Source organism: Sinohyriopsis cumingii, chromosome 2 (genome assembly GCF_028554795.1).
Source record: "Sinohyriopsis cumingii isolate HCF-2022 chromosome 2, ASM2855479v2, whole genome shotgun sequence".
Taxonomy (NCBI): domain Eukaryota; kingdom Metazoa; phylum Mollusca; class Bivalvia; order Unionida; family Unionidae; genus Sinohyriopsis; species Sinohyriopsis cumingii.
The window spans coordinates 61239639-61265570 of record NC_142962.1 but is presented as its reverse complement, the minus strand read 5'-3'; the positions used below and the strand labels follow the sequence as shown (position 1 = coordinate 61265570).

General features: G+C 34.6%; 1 protein-coding gene across 1 annotated transcript in view; it reads left to right on the top strand.

Annotated features, from left to right (window-relative positions):
• The first annotated feature begins 1741 nt into the window (after nt 1-1741).
• LOC149805011 (galectin-4-like) overlaps nt 1742-25932 on the top strand; it is a 42531-nt gene continuing 18340 nt past the window's right edge. The window contains exons 1-3 of the mRNA XM_089946500.1: nt 1742-1853; nt 11455-11537; nt 13727-13934. Coding sequence (XP_089802626.1) covers nt 1830-1853; nt 11455-11537; nt 13727-13934 — 315 coding nt within the window. The 5' untranslated portion in view covers nt 1742-1829. The remainder of the gene's footprint in view (nt 1854-11454; nt 11538-13726; nt 13935-25932) is intronic.

Below are 25932 nucleotides of genomic sequence, written 5' to 3'. Positions count from 1 at the left end.
GATGAAATTGTTTTCTTCTTACAAATCTAAAATGGCTTATATTGTCATTGCCAGGTTATTAAAAACACTCAGTATACAAATGAACAATACAATGAAACATGAAATATATATCGGAGGTTAAAAATAAACTAACTACACGCTGAAAAATAAATGTTATTAATGTTATGGCAGTTTAATAATAAATAATTAAATTATGAAACAGATTATAAATGTTATGGCAGTTTCATAAGTAAATTATGCAACAGAGATACTATTATTAATTCTTTACGACCTAATCACGGTACAAATTGAAACGTATGGGAATCTTAAACGCTAGAAATTTGTATATTAAAACCTGGAAACCAATGGGCGCGCATTTTGTTGACACAATGGCGGAATGCATATACAAGCTTATATGTGCACTAAAGAAGAGATATTAACCCTTTTTTCAGACAAAAGTTCGTCATGAAACAGTCTATGGATGCTGTGTGTGCAACATCCATATGTGCCATGTCTGCTTCCTTGCAGGACATCATCAGGAATGAACCAATTGTACCTCAAACACACTAAAACATTAAGTTTTCTGTTTGCATATCTGATGATATAACTGTTCATTATATGTTCAGTATCTCTGGTGAAAGAATGATGCATTTTTATGCTAGAGACAGAAATATGAATAAAATGTACAAGAATATGGCGTTATCTAGCATGTCACCTTGGAAATGCACAATTCCAACCACCCAGCCCACGTGTTATCTCTGTGCATTATAGATTCACAAAGAATAACGGTTCGTACATAAGATAAATATTGTCTACGATAATTGCAATATAACGTGTGCCGTATAAATGGGGGAACAGTGCAATGATTTTAGAAGGATGGAAGGCAGCGTCCAAAAAAAAAACTAGTTACAGAATGACATTATTTGAACTACCGGTAACTTTATCTTCAGTACAAAATAATCTGTATTATTTATAAATATAAGGGTCATTTAAAAAAAAATGAATAAAAAAAGACAAGAAACGTTGAGTAACGTCAAACGATAGCAGTAGAGATAATAGAGCTCAAAGATTTATGTTACTAATATATAATGGCGTGACCATGGCGGACGGTTCAGTAAAAGACGAAAGATGAGAGATCTAGAATGTTTATTTATTTTGTATTATCTTTCAAGTAAACAGATCTATAACAATGCAGGTGAACATAAAATATTATGGGAGAAAGAATATGTCGTCTGTCGTTTCCATCACTATTTTAGCACATACTGGAGGAGACATTGTATAAATCCATTCGAGGGCCACGGGTGGCCGAATGATCTAAGGCGCTCTTCGAACGTGGGTATGTGAGACGGCTTGTCCTGGGTCGGTGGTTCTTACCGGGTCCTTCCTTTATAATATATACTATCCGTCATGTGTTAGCCTATCATATCTTGAAGATGGCAAAAACCAAACACAAATAATCCATTTAAAACTGTCTTTAAAACACTTACATATATATACATTTCACCATTTCAGTGCTCTAAGACAGAAAATTAAATAAGGATATCATATCCAGGTGGGCAATGTTATTTAATGTGATAAAAGTGACATCTAAATAATAAGAATAAAAAGAAAATATATTGGTTCTTTGTTATGTACTTAACGCAACCCATTTTCCCTGGTTAAGGTAAAGTACACTCCTCGGTAAATGTGAGTCATTATACTGGCGGTGTTTACCTAGAACTGATGTGTATTTGGAGTGTTAAGTCTCACGCACGTGACCAATTCCGCATGAATAATAACTTGTTTTTCATACACGACAGCAAGCGGAGCTGAATATATTTAACAAATTAACTGAAAGTTACAGCAATAATATGTCGGGATCGATTTCTTATCCGGTAAGTACTCTTCAAAACTGTTGACTATTCTTGTAAATTGCCTCTGCAATGTTGGATCCTGTTTTAAGAAAAGGATTGACTCTCAGTATCGTTAAGGAACAGCCCTTTTGCTGAAACGTAACTTTGAAAACTAAAAACCTCATACGAAAAATACTACAAAAATAAGGTCAATAACTCTAAACCAAAGCCTCTAACTTTACCGAGAATCTCTCTAATTGGGTTAGTTTGTTTGTTACTCTATCTTTTTGTCGTTAGTGTTTTTCAAAATTTTTATGTGTGATTTTGTTTACCCACTGGACGTTTCATTGAGGTCGCGCCCTCTCGATCTGCTGCAATAATTAGATCAAACAAATATTTTATTAAGTCCCACATGATATCATGTTTTGGGATTGTGTAAATTTATTGTTATAAATCCATTTAACGTAGAGTGTGCTTCAGAACAAAACATTTTGAACTTAATCATGTCCATATTTTCACTACACCAAGTCTGATGAATAATTCTCAGAGTGTATGTGTCAACTCAGTTCAATACAACTAAAATATTACACTTATCTCTGATCACTTTTAGTATTTGTGTATCGTTGAGTGACATAAATCACATCAGTACTTTTATGCCTACCTCGAGTAAATATTCTGTCTGGATTTGACTGTTTGTCCAGCATGACATCATCGTATACTGCGAGATTATTAATAAACCCGTCTAATTCATCTGCAGACGGTGCTTCATCAATATCGGTTATAAAAGTAATAATGTCGTCACCATCTTCATTTAAAAATCTTGCGTTTGCATTAAAATCTTTAAGTACGTTGCAGCATCTCTGATCATCAACTGATGGTGCAACTAAATAAAATTTATCCCACTTTAGCCATCTTGTTATCAATTTAAGCAGTAATTGCGTTTTACCAGACCCAGATGGACCTATTATGATCATTCTGATAGAATTTGGTAATGCTGAAATATGTTTCACTGGCTCTTGCTTTCGTGTCGCTGAGAAATCAATCATATCCATATTATAAATATACATTGATCTATATTGTTTACATTGTAGAGTTAAAACGCAAACCACTGATTTAGCCACGGTTACCACAAAAAATGAAAAAATAGCATATGGTGGAATATGTGCAATATATAACAGAAAAAAATCGTTTTAACCTAGCTTTTAACGTAAAGATGGTGGTGATATTACTACATTAATGTCATAATTTCAAGGAACACCGTGGGCTAAATACACAGGAGAAGAACATCTTCCAGGATATAATTATTGCGGTTCCAAAACCTGGAGAGTATCTTATAAATAATATTGATAAAGCATGTCACGCTCATGATGTAGCTTATCAAAGTAAAGATTTATAATAACGACATAATGTAGATGTGAAGTTGATTCATTCGTTAAATTCCATAAAATAAAATAAAATAAAAATATCAGAGAATCATTAGCTAATTGGTTGGTAAGATCCGCGAGAAAAGGTAAACTAGCATTAGTGGCTGGTAATTAATCAACCAAGTATTAAAATAATGGAATCAATCTATTATAACAAAATGGGATATTGGAGAGGTATGCAGCAAATGCTACATATTCTAATGCTGCAAAATGGTTAGCATGACAGCAACATGGCAAATTTAACTACCACCTCGTAAACGAATTCAGCACGCACATTTTGATCTCAGCACTCCTAATGAAGTTCATCAGGCTGATATCTTATTTTTACCACATGATACAAACAAAATTGGTAGACGTCAAATTACATACAAATATGCGTTAACTGTCGTTGACGTTGCAAGTAGATATTACGAAGCAGAGCCACTACCAACTAAATCAGCTGCTGAAGTTGTATCTGCTTTTGAGCGAATGTATCAACGAGGATGCTTACGATGGCCACAACTATTACAGGTTTATCTTGGCAAATAATTTATTGGTGTAGCATCACATCTGATGAAAAAGCATAATGTTGAAATTAGACGAATACATACCGCAATTGATCGTGATCAGGAAATTGCTGAACGATTTACTGGAACACTTGCTGAGCGGTTATTTGGATATCAGTATGCAGAGAAGAGATTTGAGAAAGATATGAGATCTCGCGAATGGGTTGCAAGATTACCAAGTGTGATAGCTGATTAAATAATGAAATTACTCGTGCTACTTCTTTCAAATCTATTAATGCGATTACAAACAAAAAACATATACCAATACAACATGATTTTTCAAAACAAACAGTATTAGGTAATGTGACTGTAAGATATTTATATGAATATCTTACAGTCACATTACTTGAAGGTTGTTAAGAAAAGAGCGACTGATCCTACTTGGAGTGTAACGACACAGAATATTTCTAGCGTGGTAAGATCTTCTGGTAGATCTGCAATCTACAGACTAGATTAAACTTCTCCTCAACGTGGATTTGTACACGAGCAATTGCAAGTCACTCCTGATGACACACAATTATCACCGTATTCACTTAACTAGCACCTCGACGTCGGTTACATTCAAGACAGGTCAGCAACACATTTTCGCGTGTATGACCAAACTTACTTTTAATTCTCTCTATGGTAAATTATATTGGATCATTAAGATAATTGCTCCACATCATTACTTTATAACAGCTCACACAATGATTATTTTGCTGTTGTTTCAGCATCATTTGAAATTCAGCATCAAAGTCGAGCTTATTTTTTTGGTCACACTGTTTATAGCTATTTTTTTCCTCACTTTATCATTGTCAAATACATCGCCAGTGGTTTTTGTAAAGTCTATGATAACCCTCCGCAACTGAGATATTTTTCTAACTCTAGACACTGCGATCTAAACTACATTTGACAATTCGATACGATAGTCGACGAGACAAACTCGAGTATTAGCGATGGTTAAATCCTGAGATTAATGAATCGCCAACGCGTATACTAACGTCCACGGAGATTTGTCAAGATAACGCGCTTTCAACAAGACTGAAAGGAACTAAAACCAGATAATTTAGTACAATATTTTGTTTTTCTGGCGATCCTGGTATACCAAAGTCTATATTCTGCAGTCGCGTATCAACCGATCGATATCATAATTGTTCGGGTATATCTGAAAATATTTCTTTATGTAACAGAAATAATTCCTGTTGAAGTGTATCACTAACTATGTTTTTACTTGCCACTATCAAATCATTTGGTCCCCATAAATAACAAAAATTGCTCATAGGAGTTTCTGAAATTACTTTACGCATTATTTAACACTGACCTTTTATTCGGTTATAATCTGATTAATGTCTCAAGCTCTCTTAATTTTTGATCTAGTGATCTATGATCATCGGTTATTTCTTCACAATAATCAATAAAATTCTTCAGCCATTTTTGTCGAGACAATCCAACAAAAGATGATGGTTGACCATGATCGCCGCACATTATTACAGCAGTATTTATTGTTAGTAACCAATCAAAAAATGTTTTAATGTTTCTAACGACACTGTACATATTTCATCCCAAACGATAATCTTTGGAATGTATTTTTCGTCCATTCGATCAGGAGTCCATATATCTCCCTTCCATCGAAAGAATTTATGATAAATGCATGATTTAATATTTCTTTCTCTCATTTCTCTGGCGAGTCTATGCGTAGGGGTTAAAACGATCGTATAAAAATTCCGAAATAGGTTAATCACACGAGTTGTTTTACGATACCCTCTTGGTCCATTGAGATAAACTGTTTTATGTCTAGCAACGGGATCATACACTGACGGTGCAGACGATAGCTTTAATGTATGATTATTTTTGTAATAAATATATTTAATCGAAACGCCGGCTGATTCAGAATAATCGAATATATTTTCTTGTTTTATTCTTCATTCGCCCCATGATGCATAAGTACCGATTTTTCCAACAATCCTGAATATTTTTTATTGATATAAACGAATCCGTAGCGACTCTGACTGCAAACTTAGAAACTATTCATCATTGTTAATAGATGTATCGAAACGTACGCGAGTATTGAAGATCTAAAATAAGTAATATCTGTTGACTCATCATCAATATAACCCACAATTGTCCGTCCGTCTGATAAGTTAACATTGATTCGACTTATAAAGGTATTTTTCTTCGTTGTATCAGCAAATATAAAATCTAGTTCAGCATCAAATATAACTAGTCTTGTACAATGTCGTGTATGATCATATGTCCCTCCTTGGGTAAATTTACCTATTATTTTACTGCCGTGATCTTTTGCTATTTTATTTTCGTAATCAGTTACATCGGCATTTTCCTCATCAGAATATTTCTTTTGTTGTGGTAACCAAACTTCTTTCTGTGGACGATATGATATAATTGCTTCACCTACTGTCATAAATATCAGCATTTTTGCATCGAATATATATCCTAATAATGTTGGTGCCCACATTATTTCTGAAAAATGTTTGCCAAACCAGACATAACAAATCGGATGAAGATTTAAGGCAAACTTAAATGACTCGATACAAGCTTATCCAGTCAATTCACAATCTGGCAATGGTCCTTTTATCGATACTCTGGTCATTTCGTGTGTGTTATGATAAAATATTTCGATCGTAACTTCTTTTATTTATATTTTGATTCGTAAAAAATCCCTACGGTTACCGTTAATATTATTATTGGAAACTTTAGTTTCTTTCCTAGCTCAGCGACATCTTTCACAGACGCTCCGGTATCTTTAACTATTTCTCCTCACTCATTTATTATTTTACGTCTCTTATCCGTTAGACCATTTCCACGAGTCCAAACGGTAAAATGTTCCGCTACTCGTTCGGCTACACAATTCAGCCTTAAACATTTCATTGGTTTCAGATTATTAACGCTTGGTTTTTCATCTTTCAAATAAATTCCATAAATAACTACTGATACTGGATACGCTATTTCATAATATGGTTAGTCAATACCAGTCAACATTCCTGGTTTGGAATTTTTACTCTCAGCATGGCAATTTTTTCTCTATGAAGGACAGGATCATATTTGTCACGGATAATCCAATTGTCTGTTTCTGCTGATACAACAAATTTTACATTACAAAGATATTTTCGATTGTCGAGATAATTAATGATCGTAGCCGCTCGTTTGTCGTTCATTGTAGCATCGACACCATGGGTGATTTTGAACATTGACCATACATGAGATGCGCCATCTTTACGAAATTTTTGTTTGGCGTCGTGAATTTTATTAATCAAAATTTTGTTCTTCGGATCAACCAGAGTTTTATCGGTAAGTCAGGGAATATTCTGTCAAGATTAAATTTATCATTAGAAGGCTTAATGGTAGATAATATCTCTAATTCATATATTTATAATTAAGATATATATATATATATATATATATATATATATATATATATATATATATATATATATATATATAAAAAATCATTTTCCATTCTTGTTAAGAGACATAACTGTCAAGCTAAGTTATCTCCGGTAGAGTAATTAAGTAGTTACTTCGATTAAATTTAATGGGTATTTATTTAATTTATTTATTTGTTGTCATCATTCAGTTTTTGAAAGTTTCTACGAAGTCTTGTAATCGCGCTTACGTGAGAGTCATACTCAGCTCGTAGCGTGGATAATTTATTATCTTCTGTGTCTGCATATTTTGTTTGCTGCAGCATCCTCATCAGATGTTGGATCTCTTAAAACAACTATCTTATTTCCGTTCATGCTGAGTTTACCTGTCATTTTATCACCGGTAGATCGTAAACGATTAGCAACACTTTTTGAAATTTCATTTCTAATAGTTGCGATTGATATACTCAAGTCTCTGATTTTACCGTCATTGGTAAATATTGGATTTTTCTCCTCAGTAACACCGAGAACTCTACGAACTATATGCCATTATATTTGATGTTGCTCGTCTTTTGAACACCGTATTTATCCTGAAAAATAACAACTTCATCTCGGTCAACTCCAGAGAGGTTCAAAATATGAACGAATTTATCTTTAGTCGCGTAATTTGACAAAGCAATGCCACCTTTTTTTCTTGCCCTTAATGGTACGGCTAAGAGAAGATCTTCCGTACATATCAACCATTATACTTTAAAATCTGCTTAAAACGACGCGCTTACTTGGATAATCATGCACGACTTTATGAGGTGTTAATGTTGATTTTGATATAGCATTGAGCACATTAATTACTTCACGACCACATATTGGCGGATCAGTTAGTGTTTGTGTTGGTAATGTTGAATACCAAATTGGAATGTTTCTATTTTAAAAGTTCGATTGGCGGAGGAAGCCAGTATGAATAAAAATAAATAGAACCACATGTATCAATTGTGTATGCAATCAAATGAGTACCAGGCCCTGAATTATCATCAAGTTTAATAATGCCTGTTTCAAAATAGTTGTTTTGGTAATTTATCGCGCATAAAAACCCCTCTGAAATTTTTTATATTTAATTTTTAGCAGCATCAAGTAAATCAAAATTTGACATTAGAAGAATCAGCGAAGTGTTCCTGGAAGTCTCAGACCATTTCCTTACAGATAAGGGGTTCCTGGTAATCTTAGGTCTTTCCCACTTTGTTATATCCTTTTCCTGTTGCTTTCTTTAATGCCATTCCAGCGGCGGTTCCAAAAGCACCGAGTGCAGCTGCTTTTACTACAGCTGGGGCTGCAGCGAATATTATTGCTGGTATAGCCGCAAGAAGTGGAAATATTCCACCAATTTTAACCATATCTTTAATAGTGCTCGGAGAAAGATGAAGTTGGACTCCGGTTTTTGGTTCTAAAGCCTTATTAACATGTTTGAGTTTAGTCTTGGTTAATGATAATTTGTTCGGACCGCCATTAGAAATTTGATCTTGTTTTAGTGATATTTTTATTCCGCATTTACTAGCGAATTTTGATTGTAATTTGTTCACCTGATCGGAATTCAGAGTGACTCCAACTTGACTATACGACATTTTTATAATATGATAAGTGATTTAATTACATGTTTTCTACTGGAGCGTCAATAACTCTCATTCGTACGCCAGCACCTTCAAGTGGCATTGCTTTATCTGAAAGAAGAACTGCAATTGCTCTATAATTAGCACCACCAAGGAGGTTTCCACGAGCTCGAAAGTAGATATCAACAACAGATTGTCTAGATAAATCAAGATGTTCCAATGGAAAGTAATAGATCGGATACAAATTTCTAAAATCTAACTGCGATATTTGTAAACCAGCATTTATATTTTGAACTCGTCCCATAAATGTCATTAGACGATGATATGCACGTACTATATGATTTCTGTCAAAATTTAATAATATATCTTCAGACGGTTCTTGATATCCATGTTTTCTTAAGGAAACTTCACTGACTGCAAGTGTGTCAAATATCATATGACTATGTTCTTGTGAATTTAGTCGATCAGTATATTGTAATGCGATAAATATATGCCTCGGCGCAGTAACTCCTTGTTGTAATGCTATTTGCCATGTTATTAACCCAGCAATATTACTTTGTCAACTATGATAACAATGATTTACCACCTGAATTCATAAAAGAAAGTAATTTGTGTTCTTCAGCAATTAATGCAGTCATTACTGACATCCACGGTGAAAGTTTTGTTAATCTTACCCTGCAATTGTGGGCAGCAGCAGGAACCCATATTGCATCATCGTCATTGGCTTTTCTCACAAGTACAACTGTATGTTTAGCTCCAAAAATAACTTTTCTAACATTTCTTCAAAATCCAAAAATATGTGACAGTGGTTTTGCACATGTAAAAGATTCTTCATCCTTTAACATTGCTCTGCGTGTTGCAAATCCTAAGTTGTAACTTTCGTTGACTGATACAATTGATGGTGTAGCTGCAGCTCCTGCATCGTCTCTTACATTATCCTCAACTTCTGGCGTATCTGCAGCTCCTGCAGCGTCTCTTACATTACCCTACATCTCTTACATTATCATACATTACCCTCAACTTCGTTGACATGTTCATTATGAAATACCATTGTTAACAAAGCCAACTATATCAACATTTGCAACACCTGTACCATCATCTTGCAAAATTCTACCTTCTACTTAAATAAATGTTTCGGATTATAAGAAATATCGAATTGTATCATGAATTTGTAATTCGATTCGTCCATGCTGATTTGGTTGTCGTGCTTCATAAGAATAAAATTGATAATCACGTATAGATTCATCTTTGAGAACTGGTGTGTCCATATCGAACGCTGGATCGGATATACGTTTGAACATTTTATTATAATTGTTATCGTCTAACACGAAGACCACTTCCTGCTATACCGACAATGTCTTCATGAAATTTATCAAATAATTTAATCTTTTCTTTTTTAGTTTTTGGTTCTCCACCAACAGCACCTTCTTATTCTTTAATATCATAGTTTTCCTTTTATTCTCTTAGACAGTGCTCAAATTTTATGGTTAAGTCAGTTTCATAGGCACTGTTTCTGGAACAATCCTGACACTTTATATGCTTATGCATCCAAACACGCCACTGAAACCCAAATAAGGTCACTGTGGCATTCTTTTCAAGGTACGATTCTGTCTACTATTTTTTCCTGACAATTTGTTACAATATACTATACTATAAAGATAAATCGGATCTACTTTTCATACTCTATTGACCATTTGTACTCATTTCAGTTTATGCAAGTTTCGTAGACTCTAAAGCTTGTTTAGGTATTATACTTGACGCATACACAACATATAAAGAGTATTACATTCTCATAAGGAGGTAGGTTTCCGTGACCTATTTCAATCTAAAATGACCATGTAAACCTTTAATGTTTATGTCAATTTCTTGAGCTCTGATGATTTAACAATTATGATATGTGTACTCATCGTGAGAAATATAACAATATTTACAAAAGTAGGTCAGTGTAAATTACCTTTTATGATTCAGTTACCATACGCTTCTGGTATTGTTACGTTTGGTAGAGGACAAGATAACCTGTTTAATTATAAAAGTTAGTAAGAGAAAGCATGCATAATAAAAGTATCAGACCTCTATACCAAAAGTAGGTGACTGAAATCAATATATACCTACATCGCTAATCTTATCCAGCATTTACTATTGACCATCAGGCAGTTGCAAAGCATGAATTCTTTTGTCTCCACAAATGTGTACAGGTAAGCTTTTCTCTCGTCTGACAAGTCCATGAAAGCACAAAGATTTCAAAATATAACTGGTCTGCTTTATAACCCGCTCACATTATACTCAAGTTGTACATGAGTAGTGATAATTCCGGTCAGAAACGCACCTGGTACTAATTGCGTCATTAGACAGTCATAAGCACAAAATTCCTAAAGATATGGTCAAAACGAATAAAGTCTCAAAAACATAAATTTTAAAGCAAATACTTTACCACTCCACCCCTACCCTTTTCCCTGTAGGGCTATTATCAGGCTAGTTGATTAGCATTGTATAAAACCACTTGATCAAATTATTATTGATTTTTAGAAAATAAAAAGGATTATCCAAATGTAGAAGCATGTCGCTCTTTTTAATGGGTTATGAGATGACTGAGAGAGATTTATTTAATCAAGAAAAAGTGTTTACTTCATGGATCAATGAAACCTTTCTGTATCAACTTACTATAATGTTGAATATATTATTTATCTTATTCAGCAATACTTTTAATATTTCAGCCAACTCCATATGTTGGTCCAATCAGTTTACAGAATGGGAGTAAAATCAGCATTCAGGGAGTTCCTGAATATCACCAGACACAGTAAGTATTATATTCTGGCGTTTGTTTCGCTGGTGTTGATGTGACATATCTCTTGTTCTTTTATTAGATGAAAATATTTAATTTGTATGGCATGGATATAGTTGTTCTCGAATACACAGTCTTGACGGTTAATTAACGCGAGTACGGTTGCATTCTCTGTAAAAGTAAAGGTGTTCAAGCTAAATACATCCAACACGTTGTTTTACTGCTATTTTTTGACAATTATTTTGTGTGTTCAATACTTCTTGATCACGGTGTATCACAACAGCATGTTGGCTCTTTATCCTCAAGTCGAAAATTAATGTAATAAAATTCTTTCTCTTTCTGTATAGTATCAGTATTTAGGAGATTAGAATTTTCTATGATCTTGATTTTACACCTTATTTCTATGATTTTTTTTATTATTTAATTCAGTCAAGGACCGATATGGAAAATGTTAAATATAAAATTGACATCGAGAACCGAAAAGGAGAATTGTTAATATAAAATTAACATCAAGGACCAAAATGGACAACTTTTAATATAAAATTAACATCGAGTTAACATCGCGGACTGAAATTGAAAATGTTTAATATAAAATTGGCATCGAGGACCGAAATGGAAACTTTTTAATATAAAATTAACACCGAGGACTGAAAGGGAACATTTTAAATATAAAATTAACATCGCCGACCGAAAGGGAATTTTTTTAATATAAAATTAACATTGCAGACTGAAAGGGGAAATTTTTAATATAAAATTAACATCGAGGACCGAAATGGAAGCTTTTTAATATAAAATTAACATCTTTGTTTAAGTCTCAGTAGTTAATGGTTTACATAAAATCTGTGATTCCCCTTTTACTAAGCAATTCTTATCATGTTTGATCTGCAGTTTTAGTTATAATTTAAAAAACGTAAAACGTTATTGCTTTTAAATCTGTTATTAAGACTTTAATATACTATTAATGAGTGGAAATTGAGATACATATTCAGTTTGTTAAAATGACATGTTTCTTTGCCACTCCCCCCTAAAAATTATAAAAATGGGAGTGGGGCATTACAATGTTTTAAGACTTTATTTATTTTGAAAATAGAAAATATAGTTTTTGGAAACTTTCCTATCCATTACTCCATTTTCACTAGGTTTTTAAAAGAAAAAGAGAGAAACCAATGTTAGTCTTGTGTATTATATTCCTTTAAACCGTACATATAAACCAGATAAGGTCTTGCACCGACCAAATAATGATAAATGATTTGCATGTTTAAACAAGCACATGCAATACTTCCGTGCTGTGATATGATTCAAGAGTCAAGGAAACAAAGCATTTTAACCATGATTCATAAGCTGAAAACAGATAGGAAAAATTCCTACGCACTAGAATAAATTAATTTTTTCCTGTACATGGAACAGTTTACTAGTTCAGTTTCTTCCTTCCTGTAGTCGGGGGCCCCGAGTGGCCGAGTGGTCTAAAGCGCTCTCCGTTATGAATCACTGCCATCTCACATCTGTCAGCGTGAGTTCGAGTCTAGGATTCGGCAAATGTGTGGTATTTGAGAAAGCTTGCCAGTAGCTTCTCGTGGGTCGGTGGTTCTACCCTGGTTTTTGCCGGGTTCCTCCTCCACCATTAATACTGGCCGCCATGCATAGCCTATCATGTGCTGAAAAATGGCGTTAAACCCCACAACAACAAAAAACTCCTTCCAGTAGTGAATATGCTTCAATAACATATCCTGCAGTCACATGCGACAGTTACTGTTATTCTTTTGATGATGACTATTTTTTCTGTACTTTTTATCCTCTCAGGGCACCATTTAAATCACTGTATTACTAAACTTATTATAAACCTAATGAAATAAATTAAGTAATGATTACACACAATTCGTTCATTTCATGTAGGAAATCAGTTAGGCATAGTTTGACTCAGGTAAATATCCTTTAAGGTTCGCACTTTCTAAATGCATTATGTTATATACTTTCTTGGGTGGAGATGATCCATACTTAGGATATCAACCTATCGATTAATGTTAAGTTGAATATTTAATGATGTCAAGAACATTGTACAATTTTGCCTATGTGAATTAATATATTATTATATATATGTTTAGTTAAATAAAACAAAATTTACCATGAACCCAGTCTATTGTTGCTTTCTGCATTTATTCTATATTAAATTCGCAGGTAGTTAGTTACCTTTATCTGTATTTCAGATTCGTTATTGCTTTGCAAAGTGGGTCGAACATAAATCAACGGAGTGAGATACCCTTTTGGTTCAATCCTCGTTTTAACGAGAATCAGGTCGTGAGAAACACCCTATCAAGAAATTCCTGGGGTCCTGAAGAACGACATGGAGGATTTCCGTTCCAACAAGGCCAGATATTTGATGTCCAAATCTTGGTCAGAAATAAAAAGTATAAGGTATTTGCATCCAGTTGTTTACAACTAGATATAATCATTTTTACATGTCATGATCTCTCTCTCTCTCTCTCTCTCTCTCTCTCTCTCTCTCTCAACCGCTCATGTGGCCTAGTGGTTAGATCATCCACGTTGGATGTGGGAGGTCCTTGGTTCGATTCCTGTCCGAGCCATACCAAAGACTTACAAAAATGGTACTAACAGCTGCATTGCTTGGCGCCCAGTATTAAGAGGTTAGTGTGAGGATTGGTCGGCCTGGTGTCAGGATAATGTGACTGGGTGGGACATCATGCTACATGTATGTGGAATGATGCCCCAGTGCTAGATATCACCATAAACTGCCGCACCCCAGACATCGAAGCGATATGACTGAAAAATTGTTAAAGCTACGTTAAAAATCCGAATCACTCTCTCTCTTTCTCTCTTGTATTACATTGTGTTTAATATGCAGATGGTTTATATTTACATTCTAGCATCAAATAAATTCTTTGAAGATACAATTCCCTACTAAATAATGTATAATTCGGAGAAAAATGCTTATCATTATAGACTTTGGTTTTTGTTATCATTTCATGTTAGCAAATTTTGAGTGACCAAAACATACTGATATTACATCGACGATGCACTGGCGTAACATTTCTCGCACAAACAATACATATGATAATGCCAATAAAAGTTGCGATTCGATCATTTTAATGTACTATGATAGCTGTGATTTTTTTCATTACACTGTTCAAAATGCCGGCAGAGCATGGACAAGGACTGATGACAGAAAATTGGACGTACAATAGAAATAAACTGTCCAAACACGCTTTGTATAATCATGCAACCTACAGCTCATACTTTTTCAGAAGATATCGTTTCCATAAGGTTGGTCGGCCCCTGGGTTATATATTCGTATTTGCACAAAAGCGCATTGACTGGATCATGCGTGCCTTTTCTAATCACAAATTCATGCCTACTACAAAACAACTATGTACGCTCCACGTCGGCGTTAAAGGTATTTTGGTCTGGCTTGGTCCTTTATGGCACAACAACACAAGTAGGTTATTTACTGCTGAAGCAATTGGAGTAAGGTACCTTGCCAAGATACAAACCACATTAGCTGACCCAGTCATAGTTGCACAGTTGGTTTTGTTCTTAAAAGGTTGAGTACATTGGTAAGAAAAGAATCATAACATGTTTCTCCTACTTATTAGATATGAGTAACACATTCTGCCAGTAGTGGCGCGATGAATGGTATGGTGTGAAGGTGGACAAGTGCCCCCAGGTGCCAGGCGAAGGGGAGCTGTCGAGAGCTTTTACTGCAGTTGAAATTTTCATAGTATGACACCATCATTTTAGTGTAACTGGGGTAATTCTTCACAAAAGATTTATTTAGATGGTGGTTGGGGAGACGGGCGGAGTTGGTAACTGACGTAGAAACTATTTTCTATGGAAAGTTGGGACGCCTCTAAAGATCATATCCCCCGGACGTCATGAAAACATTTGATTTTTAAATTATTCCCAACAAAACAAAAAGACATAAAAAATAAAATATGCAGTTGGGAATTTTAAAACACAGACTAGAAATGGCAGCGAGATTTTAATTTGCTGATAATTTGACTGCTTGCAGGTGCTTGTAGACTTGTTTCACTTTTGTATTAATTTTACCTGTTCATTTCACTACCATTTGATTGTTTTCGTTCCGTGTTAATGTACTGCGGGTTTGGTATATCGCAATATACGACACTACGGATTTGGGTGTATCGTTTGTTCCAACCCTGAATTTTGTTTTTGTTTACCTCACGCCCCCCTCCCCCCGAAAATATTGGATATTCTAAAACAAATCTGAGCAAGAATAGTTTTTCAAGCGATATATTGCCCGAAAGTTGTTTTTCAACACAATCTGAGCCCCCCTCCTCCGCAAAGAACACCCTCCACCAATTCGTCGGTCCTTTACTCTGTTAACAGATGTCATGCATTCCAGAAATGCTAAATTTCAATCATGAGTTTGCAGTGCATGCAAAAATAAAATGATAGTCATTGTTTTATTGCTTTACTGCTTTATAAAGTCAAACTCAGTAAAAGTTCTAAAATTTAATTTTCCTGTGTGTTCACTTCGCAGACTGATCATCCATCCTTGAATTACATCTGCATTTCAACATTCTTCTTTTAAAAATGAATCCCATTTCCGCTCTATTCCAAATATTGAAATCAACACCTTTGTCATGTATCAAAATATTGAGCAAATATTCTGACCTCAAAGAACAAGCGATTTACACGCAAACAAAGGCACTGACCACGAAATAATCGATAATCTGTATGAAAGATGGTTTAAATATGCACGATACTAAATTACCCTGGCTATTTGTGTCAGCTAAGTAATAAGTGCAATGGTGGTTGTTTATCTGTGACCATCTTAACTTATAATGACCCCTGTGACAATCCACTGTATAAACTGCCTCCAGGTGATATTTTTCCAGGTACATCCAGTACCAGGTTTTACTGTTATACAGATTTCAGGAATATATACCAGGTGTCCGAGTGGTCAAAAGCGCTCGCTTTTACCGATCATTGCCATCTCACCTCTGCGTGGGTTGGAGTTTCGGGCTCGGCCAGTGTCGGTATGTGAGAAAGCTTGCCAGTTGCTTCCCACGGGTAAGTGGGTCTTACGTGGGTTATTTTTCTTCGCATTCATTCTCCATCTGCTACATAGACTACTGTGATGTATAGCCTATTATGCGCTGATAAATGGCGTTAAACCCGAACAACAACAACAAGAGGAACGGGCATATATCATGGTCACAGGCACTTGATTCCGGGGTAAACTAATGTGTACACTCACCAATTACCACAAGGTAACTAACCCTCGCCGGTCACATTCTGACCCCTCGATGACTTCGATCTAACTTTCCGATATCATCTGCGCATTCAGTCACTCATAACGGACACCACTGTACAGAAGACACTCCACACCTTTCATCCATTACCATTTATGCAACCTTACTGATTCTGAAGGGCCAATTTTGCGAAAGGTTTATCCGTTGCTTCGTGTATTCCACAGACTAATAATAATTCCAGGGTTCAACTTCGGAGTGAATGTAAGTAATGGGCATCACGTATACAAACTATGAATACCGAAAATAAGAACCATCCATATTAAAATTAAATTTTAACTATTATTTTCTTTCACGCTCATTTGGAAATTAAAAGTACGTACATTATCTCAACAAATCTGCTCATTTACTATATTGTACACGTATCGTAGAGGTCATGACCTTTAGACATTTACATAAAATAAGAAACATTTCAAATGAGATATTTCACATCAGGAGGGAAATTCGAAATATTTTTGATTGAGACAGATGTGACAATTCTTTTAGCACCAATAAAGTATTTAAAAATGTGTAATACTGTCGAAAATGGCAGAAATTACAATTACTACGTGGTATGTTCTGGCTAGACATTTATATTTAGGTTCATACCCCCTCCCATCCCTGCCAATGCCGAGGTATTTGATTATGGAGGCAACTAATGATGACACACTTGCCACTTAACTGGCTTATCATTATTCTCCTCCTCCGAATAGAATGCAAGTATACAAATGTTATTAATTTTGTGTTTAAAAACAGGGGTGGGAATCAAGTCCTATAAAGGTTTTAACGAAATTTCAAGTTTTCTAACAGATTAAAAATATTTCTTACCCTGATATTGAACAACTATATATTAATTTACTTACTTTTGGACTGGTTCCTTTTTTTTTTATAAGTATAATTATCATGATTAAGATAAAATCACATATTTGATATGGCTATTCCTATGCATGTGAAGATGACTTTAATATATTTTCAAGCCAAATCACCCAAATTGCAATATTGCACAAGTGTACGTGTTTGGACGTGTATCATTCTTGAATAAATACATTGTGTCCTTAATTTGGCAAAATGTACAGGAGTAGACAGATGATCATTGTTGTGCATATTTCTCGAGATACTGTGTCATTATATTTTCATGTCATAATAACCTTTGTATTTTTTCAATCTGTAAGTCCTTCACCAAATCACTATGTAGACAAAGACAACCTACATGATATAGTTTCATCCCATAGGGAGAGAGATATGATGTGCGTTTATGAAATCATGTAAATAATTAGAACCTTACATCACCACTCCTCCAGAAATAAACCCTAAATTAATAGTTTTGAGTAAAGTATATAATTTTAAACTGAAAGCTGATATATATATATATATATATATATATATATATATATATATATATATATATATATATATATATATATATATATATATATATATATTACTGTCTTACTGGATACAGGTAGATTGTTATCTTAAACTCCACATTCACAATAAGCAGTCTTTCATCACGTTACTGTCTTACAGAATACAGGTATATTGTTATTTTAAACTCCACGGCCACAATAAGCAGACTTTTATCACACTATTGACTTACTGAATACAGGTAGATTGTTATCTTAAACTCCACGTTCACAATAAGCAGTCTTTCGTCACACTGAACAAAGGTTGTTTGTCATCATAAACTCCATGTTCACAATAAGTAGTCTTTCATCATACTACTGGCTTACTGAATACAGCTAGATTGTTATCTAACTTCACATTTGTAATAAGTAGTTCTTCAGCTATATCTTGTCATTTAAATATGTCACATACGTAAGAATATATATTTATGGAAAGTATATCTATATTATTGTTATTTCCATGTTAAGGCAATGAAGGGAATGGAAGCATTTATAGCTTGAGACAGGCAGTGGGTGTCACCCTGACAACCGACTCCACCTCGGGAGAGATATGCCCATCTGCTTCTAATCCAATAGCTACACCCTGTTTATATCCCAATCATTTAAGCCTGGTCACAAATACCATACATTTCAGTTCCAATGGCCACCCCCTGTTTCTATCACAATCTCATTTAAGCTTGGTCAAAAATACCATACATTTCTGTTTCAATGGCTACACCCAGTTTCTATCCCAATCTCATTTAAAATTGGTCACAAATACCATACATTTATGTTCCAAAGGCTACTACCTGTTTTTATAACAATCGCATTTATAATTGGTAACAAATACCATACATTTCTCTTGCAATGGCTACACCGTATTTCTATTAGAGGCCGACCGAAACTAAATTTCTGGTTTCGGCCGAAAACGAAACCAGACCGAAAGTTATAAATTGACTTTTGGCCGAAACCGAAGCCGAAACCCAAAGTTTAACTACACCTTCGGCCGAAACCGAAACCGAAAGATAAACCGAAGTTGCCGAACACAAGATTTATTAAATGGGCCTGGGTCATGATGCAATGCTACACTTCAACAACTGAGTAGGGTAACATGTCGACAACGATCAAGTCCATAATGCACTTATCAATTCTCTGAACTGCAACGTGGTCATCAGGCCAGACCATTCTGCTCTCGACCACTGATGTCAAGGACGTCGGTACAAAATTCGGTAATGCATGTTTAGTCGCTTTCTCTTCCATCATCATCTTTTCCGAGGCACGCTCTGTGCCGTCGTTCATGGACCTCTTGAGATACGTACCATGGAGCTCCTTGTGGCAGCTGGCCAGATGACCTTTCAAGCCTGAAACTGTCTGAAGTCTTGGTTTATCGCTGCCAAGTGATAACAGTTTGTTGCATTCTTTGCACTGCACCTTGCTTGCATCAGAATCGAATTTTGTGAAGTAATCCCACACTGCATTTTCCGACATTCTTTGCGGTGATTAACTAATCCGTTTATTATTAAGCTCAATTTTCTACTTCACACAGATTAATTCGCTACAGTTTAACTAACTGAAATTATCAATATTGTCAGACTTCAAAATCTCTGTATTCAACACGCGAGTAGACTGAAATACAACAGTGCCTAGAATTGCCTAGCGCCGACTGACCGGCCGACAAGCAGAGTAATAGACGCAGCACTAGCGTTGCATTCTGAAAGTTAAAATAGATCTTCGGCTGATGACCGAAAGTCAATATCACTTTCGGCCGAAACCGAAAGCAAACTGAAAGCTAACTTTTTGGCTTCGGCCGAAACAGAAACTATGCCGAAAGAGGCCATTTGCCAACTTTCGGCGCCGAAACCGAAACCGAAACCGATTTTCGGTCGGCCTCTAATTTCTATACCAATCTCATTTAAGTTTGGTCAAAAATACCATACATTTCTGGATTGTTACATTCAAAAGGTAATGGAATTGCTTTGATCACCTGTCCAGGCAGGAATTACAAAAATGTCTTTACATAAAACAGTTGAATCCTTATATCATGATTAAGTATAAATGTCTTAGTAATATTTAAGATAAATAGTTAATATTTGTAAGACATCACATGAGTATTTGCATTACCCAAACACAAACGAACATTGAATTATATACATATATTGAATTGGTCCCACAATACAAATTATTTAAGACAAAAATTGATAACAAGAGGCTAAATTTTTCTGATGCCACCTTTAAAAAAATATTTTACAAAGAATTAAAAACTAAGACAGTGAGCTATATTCTAAAAAATACTAATGTGGGTTGTTAATATAGAACAACATTAATATTACAAAAATAGATGGCATGGGAAAACTGATTTTAAACTTCATGTTAAAAATATCTAGTCCTTCATTATACTAGTGACTTACTGAATACAGGTAGATTGTTATCTTAAACTTCATGTTCACAATATGTAGTCATCATACTACTGGCTACTCTCTTGTCATTTAAATATGTCATATCAAAATAAGAGAAATTCATTGGAAAATATCTATGTTTTTGCTATTTTTATGAGATAAAAATGAGGTAATGTCATTCTTCTATCTTCTGTCCATGTACTATTCTTAATATTTGTAAAATATCACTTGAGTAATTGCATTTCACACAAACTGAAACAACTTATATATATATATATATATATATATATATATATATATATATATATATATATATATATATATATATATATATATATGTGTGTGTGTGTGTGTGTGTGTGTGTGTGTGTGTGTACACTTAAGTCAATTCACAATCTCATCTTGTAAAATGTATGAGAAGATACTATAAAGATATGTATGAGCCAGGCAACCTTGCCCTATTCAATATGGAATACAGGAGTGCGGCAATAATGGTGGTAAGGACAGCAAAAGTAATTAGCATGCTCAAATAATGTAAAAGGAAAAAAGAAATTGAGGACAAGAGGCTACATTTTGGTGAAGCCATCCTTTTAATTATTTACAAACTAAATAGAAATTTGAATACTTATCCTTAATATATAAAACTCTAATTTAGGGTGATGCAAACTAAAGACAGTACATTTTAGTTAAATGGGGGTAAATTAATGATAACACCAGCCTTTACTCACACGTAACATGTCAACTGAGAGTGGAGGATCAAATTGTTATTAGGTTTTCCATTTTTACTGATACAAACAAGTGAATGTGAGTTCAGTGTATGTAACCAAAGCCCAACAGCACAATGACAAAATACAACACAATTACCATAGTTATATATGTGAAGTCTGATATAGCATTGACTCTATTTTAAGAGCATTCGGTACAGAACCGTTTTTTATTTTCTGTGCTACTCCACGTTTCCCCATCTATGCCATCACAAAACCAATCAAACCGTTACACAAATCACACTGAATGCACAACTCGCCCTCTGAATAATGACGTCTACATAGAGAGCAAACTGAATTATCTGTTTTATTTTTGTCATAAGTTTCCATTTTCTTCTTTCCTTTACCCTTTCATTTCCATTTTCCTCTTCCCAATATATTTTTTCTAGTACATGGCTGGCTTTTGCTACAGCTGGAAGTGTCTTGATTATTACTAGCTTTCCAAGAACTGGCAACATGGTTATTCTGTACTAAAAATATGGCATTGACATTTCATTCAAACCAGGTATTACATTACAGAGTGTATTAACTAGACCACTCTTCTCTACATTTCCTGCTTCTATGCCATAGTCTTTACATGCCTAAATCAGATCCGATTTCAGGAAGCTAGTAAATATTACAGCCTTCAGATCATAAATCTGTGATTTCAGTTTTAAATGAGAATACAGTTTATTTTCAGACTGATCTTCCAGGATATATGTCAAGTCCATGCCTAATGTATCACTACTGTGTTTGTGCTTTGATCTCATGACCACCCTCTTTCTCAAACTGTCTGATTTCAATGTTCCAAGACTGAAAACGGTGTCTTATCTAAACTGAGTGTCACCTATTCTACAGTAACAATCTATCAAATTATAATATAGATCTCTGATACATGAAGCAATCATGGTGTTGTCCACATGTGTGACACTTATACCGGGATCAAACTTTATGTACAGCAGCTTCCAATTTTCAAACAGTGTCTCATTCTTAACTATTACAGTCTTACAATATTGAAAACTCCCTGTAGCATGCCAAAGTAATTCCTCTACATTGCAAGAAAAATTCAAATAGAGTCCTTGATGTTAGTTAGACCATGGTTGATATTCTGTCTTCTTTGTGTCTCGTGCATGGTCACTTTATAATTACTATTGTTTTCCAAACCAACAGCTAAAGTTTTAAGGTGGTCTAACATTTTGAATTGTAAGAAACATTGACTGACCAAGTTAATGTTGTCCTTTCTGTACAAGCTGTTCTTTCCTTTTCTCATATTATGGTATCTGCTCTTTGCAATACATCTACCTGCAATATTCCTTAATATTCCTTGTCCTGTCACTGATACAGGTATGGAAGGTTTTTGTGTGGTATTGAAATTATCAGAAGTATCTTTGTCCAAAACAATTTTAAAAATTCTGTCAAAAATCTTTCCAGATGCAAAAAGTTATCATCATTGGCACAGAAATCAAGAAATTTTAAAGAATATTGATGCATTCCTAAGACACTGAAAACTGCTAAATTTCAGAATAATATTCAGTCCACGTCTTAGAATCTGGTTTTCTGACCTCTATATTACCACATCCTTTACTAAAGATACTTTGATAATTTTGGTACAATATCTCAAAAAATGTATTCAACTCTTCCAGTGGCTTTTTGAAGATTTCTGTTAGTGTTACTTGTAATCTCATTTGCTCTGGTGTTATTGCATTATCTGGTATAATTTGTTCCATTTTGTATGGTCAACATGATATTCTAAAATGTCAGAGTCAAATGTGGTTAACCTACATCTTTACATGAAGCAGGCATGTCATCCCCAATGGACAACATTTCATCAACTTGTAAAATTTCTCCATCAGAAAAGTCAGAGTTATTAGAATCAAAACATGTTTCATAATCAAAGTCAACACTGACGTTCCCTAATAAAGAAACAGAATGTCTACAGCATTCTAAACTTGAATCAACCTGTAAAAAAAACTTGTATTGTAGATTTTATACGTGCAAGATCAATGTGGAACCACAGAGTTTGAATTGAAGCTAACAATGCTTAGTCCCTTTTTCTTTCTAGTTCTCCCCCTTGCCACACCTAACTGACCTGGTGCAAAAATATTTGATGCATCAACTTCAACTCTGTAAAGTCAATCCTTGTCCCTTGTGAATGGTAATGCTGAAAGACAGAATGAGTGGAATTTGATGCCTTGTGGCTACAGTCTTTTTATCAATGGTACTGTAAACAGTAAAATGTTCTCTTCCCAATTGAACTAAATTATTTTCATAATTAACTGTCATAGAGTCTTCCTTCATTGCCACATTCTTTCCCTGTAAACCAATTAATAGTGCTGAGCTTAAGTTTTTGACCAGCATAACTGGACAGCCAATTTTTCAAGTGCAACAGTTTTGGAACACACATTTTATTGCACCAATTATTTTTACCCTCGTCTCTTGACTGATAACACTTTGATACGCCATCCATTTCCATAGGTTTGCATGCATTATATACTTCACAGTCAAAGTTCCATCCATAGAGTCTTATTGGGTCTTCTTCAGCGGGGACAGGTCTCACCAGCCTCAAGATCACGTTTTATGTATCTTCATAGATTTCTACCTTTGAAACATCATTGATAGCATTTATGAAATCTAATTCATCTTTTCTTATGACCTCATCAAGGACAATTTTATACTCAAATGCCATTGCCAAAATGGTGGATTTGTAACACTATTCATCCTAATCATATGTCATTAGGTCAGGTAGAAGCTGAAGCTGAAAAGGTCACCACTTGCAATATCTTGTATACTTCCAAAATATAAATCTGAATGTTTAATCATTCTACATACATATTCAAGTTGCTCAAAAGGTTTTAGTGAAACATAGAAATTTCATCAATTATCAAACAGTCTGCTTTCAAAACATTTTGTTTATATGAACCAAACTTTCATCAGTGAGATGTTTTCTACATAGTTCATTACTGTCATATCGACCATCACCAATCCCAGACCAGGAATGCACTTTGCATCCTTTCACATTCAGTGCTGCAATGCCTGTTGTGCCAGATACACTGACATTTTTACCTGCTGCTGACAATTTCTTTTGTATTTCCTTAACCACAAAATTTTGCATGTCCCACTTTCGCCTAACAAAATGATATTGTGGCCCTCAACATCCTTTTCAACAGCAAATAATTGTGATTTATTCATTTTACATTCAAAACACACATACAGTGCTTAAACAAGTGCAATTTGTCAAAATAAAATAGCTTTACTTTACGAAGAGTAAATTGTTACATAACAAAACCCAATCACCTACCTCACGTAGTTGGTTAAGTTCCGTTAGCTCTACAGATCATGACATGTATAAATTTTGAATAAAATTTTGTGTATGGATATGTAAACTAGTGTGATATAATTACACAAGAATTAACCAAGGTAATCCTTATGTTTTCTTGACAATGTAAATCCTATATGAGATTCAATTTTGTGTTTGGGAATGCAAAGTAGTGACTTATAATTGCACAAGAATTAAACAAGTTAATCATTTTTTGTTTTCTTGACAAGGTAAATCCTTTCTGAGATTCAATTTTGTGTTTGGGTATGCAAATTTGTGACAAATAACTATTCAAGAACTAACCAAGTTAATCCTTTAGTTTTCTTGACAGGGTAAATCCTAAATAAGATTGATATAATTTAGCATACAGAGAAATGTTTACAAAGCAATCTATAACATTATGTAGATAACATGTCAGTTGATATTCGGGTAATTTCTTAACTATTAATTAAAAAAGTCTACAATTTTTTCTTTTAAAAATATCTTTCTTTACGCACAACCAGAGATCACCTATGTAGCTGTTCAGAAGCTTTATAGCTATTTAAAGAAATGACATCATGTCAAAAAATGTCGTCAAATATTTTCCAGGAAAGTATCACATAGCACATGTAACGATCGGAACAGGGAAACGACATGACAGAAAATACCGTGGATATTCTGATTATATAATTGCCGGGATAAGCCGAGATATAACGATTGAAAGCGATGTTTGAAAAGGCTTATTCAATGAAAGAACCAAACACTGAAGCAATCACGATCAAATCGCATTCACTCCGAAGTAGACCGTACGTTTAGCCCTGGAATTATTATCAGTGTGTGGAATACACGAAGCAACGGATAAACCTTTCGCAAAATTGGCCCCTCAGAATCAGCAAGGTTACATGAGTGGTAAAGGATGATAGGTGTGGAGTGTCTTCTTTACGGTGGTGTCCGTTATGAGTGACTGAATGCGCATATCGGAGTCATCGAGGGGTAAGAAAGTGACCGGCGAGAGTAACATTGCGTTAATTGGTGAGTGTACACATTAGTTTACCCCGGAATCAAGTGCCTGTGGACATGATCGATACTTAATGTTTGGATGGTTAATGGGTAGGAGGATGTCATTTGGTAGAATAAAATTATTAAAAGGCACGAATCTGTCCTACATATTAAAACTGAAGTGAGCAAGAGCGAAATTTGTAAGACTGATGAACTCATAATAAATGTTTATACATTGCAAGGACATTTGGTTTAAAAAGCTAAGTGTGATAGCTCGTGTCCATTTTGTATTGATCTCTGTCAGAAATTAACAAAAATAGCAGGAAGAC